Below are 7,500 nucleotides of genomic sequence, written 5' to 3'. Positions count from 1 at the left end.
ACACACACACACACACACACACACACACACACACACACACACACACACACACACACACACACACACACACACACACACACACACAATTTAAAAAGACCCAAAACAGCTGTTTATCTATTCATTCATTTATTTATCTTTTTTTTTTATTCATTTATATTTTCATTCATGTATTTATCCATTTGTTTATTTATTTATTTATTTTTTTACATTTATTTATCTTTTAATTTCTTTATTCATTTCTTTATTCAATTATATATTATTTAATCCTTTATTTACCCATTTGTTTATTAATTTATTTAATTCTTTGTCATGCACGCACACCCACCCACCCACACACACATACACAAACACAGATTCACATATGGATAGGAGACGGAGATAGCGGTGTGGTGTGTGTGTGTGAGAGAGAGAGGGGGAGGGAGGGGGAGAGAATAACAGAGACAGCTATTACCAGTATACAAGCACGATAAAAAAAGGGTAAATAGTGACATGACAAAAGTGACACTGTTGTTGTTGTCAGCCATGTCCACGTTAGACGAAAGCAGTTAATACTGCATTATTATATAGTGAGAGAGACGGAGAGAGGAGAGGGAGAGAGAGACAGAGAGAGACATAGAGAGACAGACACAGAGAGAGACAGAGAGAGAGACACAGAGAGAGACAGAAAGAGAGAGAGATACACAGAGACACAGAGAGAGAGAAAGAGAGAAAGCCAGATAGGGGGGGAGAGAGAGACAGAGGCAGAGGCAGATGGACCAGAGAGAGAGAGAGAGAGAGAGAGAGAGAGAGAGAGAGAGAGAGAGAGAGAGAGAGAGAGAGAGAGAGAGACGCTTTGACAATGTTTATTGTCATTACCTGTAAGGGTCTATTGACCAAGGGGGTGACGGGGATTTATTCTTAAATCCCCTTAAGTGCAAAGCAACAGTCTGCTTAACAGAGAGAGAGAGAGAGAGAGACAGAGACCGAGATAGAAAGACAGAGGCAGAGGCAGATAGTCCAGAGAAAGACACAGAGACAGATAGAGAGACACCTCCCTGCCACTGACACCTCCAAACACTGACACCGACACCTCCCAACTGACACCCATCTCCAGGTGACGGCGGTGCGGACCATGACGGGCACTGAGGTCAGACGCACCAGCACGCAGGGGGAGTGGTCGGAGATGGAGCTGCCGGATGACCCCCAGGAGCAGCACCTCATGTCCACCACCTACCCGCCAGAGGTGCTGGAGGCCCTCAAGGGGGTCCGCTACATCGCCAGCCAGTTCAAGGAGGGCGACGACGAAGTGGCGGTGAGTAGGAGACGGATGGTTACCAGTCTGTCTGTTTGTCTGTCTGTCTGTCTGTCTGTCTGTCTGTCTGTCTATCTATATCTATCTATATATCTATATCTATATTTATCTATCTATCTATCTATCTGTGTATCTATCTATCTATATCTATCTATCTATCTATCTATGTATGTATATATATATATATATATATATATATATATATATATATATATATATATATATATATATATATATATATATATATATCAAGAGAAGTGATGGCCTATAGGTAACGCGGCCGCCAAGGAAGCGAGAGAACCTGAGCGCGCTGGATCGAATCGAGGCTCAGCCGCCGATATTTTCTCCGCCTCCACTAGACCTTGAGTGGTGGTCTGGACGCTAGTCATTCGGATGAGACGATAAACTGAGGTTCTGTATGCAACATGCACTTAGCGCACGTAAAAGAACCCACGGCAACAAAAAGGGTTTGCGCGTGGCAAAATCCTGTAGAAAAATCCACTTCGATATGAAAAACAAATAAAACTGCACGCAGGAAAAGTTAAAGAGAGAGAGAGAGAGAGAGAGAGAGAGAGAGAGAGAGAGAGAGAGAGAGAGAGAGAGAGAGAGATCCCAGTCTTGTCGTATTGTGGCCCTTGGCCTGATGAACATTAAAACATTTCTGAGTTCTGAGTGTCTGTCTGCTTCTCTCTCTCTCTCTCTCTCTCTCTCTCTCTCTCTCTCTCTCTCTCTCTGTCTCTGTCTGTCTGTCTGTCTGTCTCTCATTATTTTCGATTTAATCTGCTTGTTCATATGGGGTGATGACCTTAATGAATAAACCATCTGAATCTGAATCTCTCTCTCTCTCTGTCTGTCTGTGTGAATACGTTTGTGAGTGTGTGTTTATGCATGTAAGTGTGTTCTACTTTTCTCTGTTCTCTCTCTCTCTCTCTCTCTCTCTCTCTCTCTCTCTCTCTCTCTCTCTGTGTGTGTGTGTGTGTGTGTGTGTGTGTGTGTGTGTGTGTGTGTGTGTGTGTCCGTGTGTTCGTGTGTCTGTGTGTGTGTGTACGGTGTCTTTTGAGTTGCTTGATGCGGTGAGAGAGGTACAGTACAATTCAAAGCTATGCATCACAACACAATGCAATGCAATGGAACGCAGTACAACAGAATACAGAACAACAGAGCCATCACAATACAGTGCAACGCTGTACAACACAATGCAAAACAAAACAGCAACAAACAAACAAACAACAAGAAAGAAAAAAAAAAGGAAAGAAAAATACAACATATTATTACTTTGTTAACATCCTCATAAGGGACATTATGTTTTTGGTGGGTTAGAATCCAGGTTCGTCATAGGTAAGCAAGTGGAGTAGGTGATTTAGAATCTCTTCACTGTTGTTCGGCAAATCATATGGCTTTGTCAAGTACAATTATGACTAGCATGCATGCACAGCCCCCTCCCCTCCCCCCGAACACACACACACACACACACACACACACACACACACACACACACACACACACACACACACACACACACACACACACACACACACACACACACACACACACACACACACACACACACACACACACACACACACACACACACACGCACTTCTATTTCGACAGTACATACACTTAATCTGCTCATCTGAAATGTAAGTACATGAAATGGATAAATCGATATGTTCAATATGTCAATCATGGAATGAATCGATTAATTAATTAACTAACCAGTCTGCCAAACCCAATTAACTTAAATCATTTGTTTCCCTATCTCCACCCTTTTCAATTTCCACGCGTCCAAATGTCTCATTACGTCAACAGGTAAGTGAACATTAATCCACATACTTTTCATCGGAGGAAAAGTCGTTGAGTTATATACAGCAAGAGATCTATAAAGAGAGAAAAGTGTTTTCAGTCATTCAATTTTCCAGTGTAATATGATTTTCGCCTAACTTTCTCAGCAAGAGAGAGTTAGTTGTCTGCATAGAAGGTCTTGTATGACATAACCTGCAGAATTCATCATTTCAACGGCTTATGAAGGAAGCCAGACACAATCCTCATGCTCTCTGCTCGAGTCGTCAAGATTACCTGTAACAGGAAGAGATTAGAAAGTGAGCATGGCTTTAAGAGATTGACTGACTTTACTTTTTTTTTCTTCCCGAAAAGGGAAAGGGAGGGGGAGGGGGGTTGTGGTAAGGTGTGTGTCACTGGTGTCGAATTTCCAATGCCATCGGTGTATGTGTGCAGTTTTCATGCAGCTCTTCCAAAACTTTGATATAGGGAAGGGTTTTTAGGATTACCCTTTTCAAGTGTGGGTGTTCAGTGGTAAGGATGTCAGAGATTATTTCTCAGGCTGTCTGATCTTAATGGCTGTCTGGCTTCTCCTGGATTCGTGCGAACGGCTTTACGTTTGTGACCTCGTCAGCGGGGGAGGGGGCAGCTGAGTTTAGCATCAACTGATCAGGAGTGTTAAACACTTCAGCAACTGTTGAGGAGTGTTAAACACTCCAGGCCATGCCATAACATCAACTGATGAGGAGTGTTAAACACTTCAGACTGTGTTATAGCATCAACTGATTCGTAGTGTTAATGATAAACACTTCAAGCCGTGTTATAGCATCAACTGGTGAGGAGTGTTAAACACTTCAGGCCGTGTTATAGCATCAACTGATGAGGAGTGTTAAACACTTCAGGCCGTGTTATAGCATCAACTGATTAGTAGTGTTAATGATAAACACTTCAAGCCGTGTTATAGCATCAACTGATTAGTAGTGTTAATGATAAACACTTCAAGCCGTGTTATAGCATCAACTGATTAGTAGTGTTAATGATAAACACTTCAAGCCGTGTTATAGCATCAACTGATTAGTAGTGTTAATGATAAACACTTCAAGCCGTGTTATAGCATCAACTGATTAGTAGTGTTAATGATAAACACTTCAAGCCGTGCTGTAGCATCAACTGATTAGTAGTGTTAATGATAAACACTTCAAGCCGTGTTATAGCATCAACTGATGAGGAGTGTTAAACACTTCAGGCCGTGTTATAGCATCAACTGATTCGTAGTGTTAATGATAAACACTTCAGGTCGTGTTATAGCATCAACTGGTGAGGAGTGTTGAATACTACAGACCGTGTTATAGCATCAACTGATTAGTAGTGTTAATGATAAACACTTCAGGTCGTGTTATAGCATCAACTGATGAGGAGTGTTAATGATAAACACTTCAAGCCGTGTTATAGCATCAGCTGATTAGTAGTGTTAATGATAAACACTTCAGGTCGTGTCATAGCATCAGCTGATTAGTAGTGTTAATGATAAACACTTCAGGTCGTGTTATAGCATCAACTGATGAGGAGTGTTAAACACTTCAGGCCGTGTTATAGCATCAACTGATTCGTAGTGTTAATGATAAACACTTCAGGCCGTGTTATAGCATCAACTGATTCGTAGTGTTAATGATAAACACTTCAGGCCGTGTTATAGCATCAGCTGGTGAGGACTGTTAAATACTCCAGGCCGTGTTATAGCATCAGCTGGCGAGGACTGTTAAATACTCCAGGCCGTGTTATAGCATCTACTGATTAAGAGTGTTGAACACTGCAGGCTGTGTTATAGCATCAACTGATTAAGAGTGTTGAACACTTCAAGCTTCGAACTAGTAGGTAAAATTCCCTTGCGCTGATCGCGGCAAATTCATAATGCTGTGGTGAAAATGGCTCGACTTGTCATGAAAAGAATAATTTGTGTTTGTGGGGTTATTGTGAATGTCTGTGTCATGTTTTGTTGCATCGCAACAGGTTTCTTTCCACTCTGTTTTGCTTTGTTTGAAGCGAAATATATTCCAAACCAGAGGTTCACAAATCGCAAATGGAAGTAACAAGATATTTGTTATCAGCGTTCCATTGTTGATGTGTATGGTGTACTGAATCGCACTATCACATTTGACGAGTTTAGTTTGGGTCACAAATAATGTACTCACTCATCATCAAACTGCAGGCACCGAATTATCAGAAGGAAACACTGTTTTCACTTCCTTAAGTAATAAATCCAGCACACACACACACACACACACACACACACACACACACACACACACACACACACACACACACACACACACACACACACACACACACACACACACTGTGCACCTCACATTCTGCATTTCTTGGCCAGCTTTCCATGAAAATGTCCATTCATTACCTCTCAGAGAAAAGTCGAAAGATCCTGTCTGCTGCCTGACTGATCACCCCTCCACAGCTCTCATGCCCCCCACCCCCACCCCCCCGCCTCTCCCCTCCCCCTCCTTTCGCACCCCTCTCCTCTCCCCGCCCCATCACCCTCTCACGCAGCACGCGGGCTGTGCGAAAGCAGACAGCCTGCAGGAAGAAAGGATTAAGATGCTGACTGACGGGGCGCTGATTGGATACAGACGTTAGACACCTTTTCCTGCCTGTCGCCCTGTAATGAACGGGTTGACCAGACGGTTTTATTCAGACTTAGTTGAAAGAACAGATCAGAGCTGGCAGTTCAGGAGGGCGGGGAGGTGGGGGCGTTGTACTGTAGTGGTGTGAATGAAATGGAAAAAGTGAGCGGGCTTTGGGTGCAGGAAGGAAGTCAGGTAGTGTTTCTGCCATGGGAAGTATTTTTTTTAGAGAGCGTAGTTGGCTGAAACTTTTCTTGTAGTCTTCCCAGCTGCAAAGAACAGAAACAGGGGAAATTGTCACGTTTGTGAGCTAAATCTAGACACACTCAAAACGAGGAAACAGTCGACGATGCAAACTATATGCATTAATGAATAAATATTTAAAAGATAGAACACAATAGCCAAATATATTACATTTTCATGCTGAAAACTCTATGATAAAAATCAAAGCTATATTATGGACTTCCATCTTGTACAAAGCAGAAAATAACTATTTTGTCTTAGATCGAAGTCAGTAAGTTGAGTTGTGCTGAAATAAAGTCTGAAAAAAACCCTCTTGCTTTCAAATTGGTGATATGATTTCTGGTGAAATAACACATGATTAAACTAAAGTCCACCACTCCACACATTAACAATGGTGAATGGACAATGACTGTCTTATCAGATAGACACTTCCAAAGACAGAGACAACCCGTCTGACCGGAGCTTGGACATCACAACTTCCTGTTGAATGAATCGCTGTGCATTCCCTGACCTGCTATGTGGGGAATTCATTTACAGTTTAGCCTTTTGTGAAGGGCTGTGACTGTCAAACTAGGAGGCAGGACTGCAATGGTTCTTAGTGTCCTGTTTGATAACCTGTTCTGTTGCGACGCACTCTCGCCGTAGAGAGCAGCCAGAATATCATACAGAGAAATCTGTATTGGCCAAGAAAGTAATACTATAAATGCATTGAAACAATAGATTTCGAGATGGGAGAAGTTTGTATATTGAAGGGAAAGAGAGATAATGCAAATGGACAGGTGGTAGATTGTGACTAAAAATCGAACACAGCTGTACGTAAAGCGATGGACTGAACAGAAGTGGTGGTGAATGTAAATGGCTCTACAGTCAGTTGAAACTTGAAACATAAACGTTCCAAGTGGAAACGAAATCCCAAGCCAAATCACAACTTACAAAAAGCACATTTTGGAAAATTAATCATCTTCATTTCACCCTTAGGAATTAAACATGAGACCGTTAGCCTTGTAACAGTTGGGTGGGTAAAAACCTGTGCTGGAATCCTAGAATGAATGTCATGCTGTGTGTCAATCCATGTGTCACCTTTGTGAATAATGTGTCTGAAGAGATCCCCGTCCTGACACTTGGATTAGCAGGTCTGGGCTGTCTGGCCTGTGACGGGACACGAAGAAATACTGCACTGTGGAGCGAATCGTTTCACACTAAATCACCAGCTTTTGGGCTTGACCGCTGCCCCTGCTCTTTCATCTCAGGGAAAGGTCGATCGGTTCTGGGTCCATAGAAACTGACCACCCACCCCACTCTTGCAAAATACCCACGTCTGCCTCAGCCCTCACCACTCATCTATGGAATACCGGACTGTATAAACAGACGCTTAATTTAGAGGCCAAGTGATGGTACCGTGACTGCACACATAAGCTGGTTTTGACTTCTGGGTTGACAGGCAATGAGTGTTGGGCAGGCTGAGGAAATGGAGGGACCAAGGCGAGTGGGGTGGAGCATATTGACAGATGTACTGTTAGGAGAGCTGCCCAGTAGAACGGGACT

The 7,500-nt window shown here is 42.7% G+C and overlaps 1 protein-coding gene across 1 annotated transcript in view; it reads left to right on the top strand.

Annotated features, from left to right (window-relative positions):
• Positions 1 to 7,500, top strand: part of LOC143282387 (acetylcholine receptor subunit alpha-like) — a 234,473-nt gene that overhangs the window by 163,594 nt on the left and 63,379 nt on the right. The window contains exon 7 of the mRNA XM_076588007.1: positions 1,094 to 1,291. Within this exon, the coding sequence (XP_076444122.1) occupies positions 1,094 to 1,291 (198 nt within the window). The remainder of the gene's footprint in view (positions 1 to 1,093; positions 1,292 to 7,500) is intronic.

Source organism: Babylonia areolata, chromosome 5, assembly GCF_041734735.1.
Source record: "Babylonia areolata isolate BAREFJ2019XMU chromosome 5, ASM4173473v1, whole genome shotgun sequence".
NCBI lineage: Eukaryota > Metazoa > Mollusca > Gastropoda > Neogastropoda > Buccinidae > Babylonia > Babylonia areolata.
The sequence above is the reverse complement of the archived record's forward strand: the minus strand, read 5'-3'. Positions and strand labels throughout refer to the sequence as shown.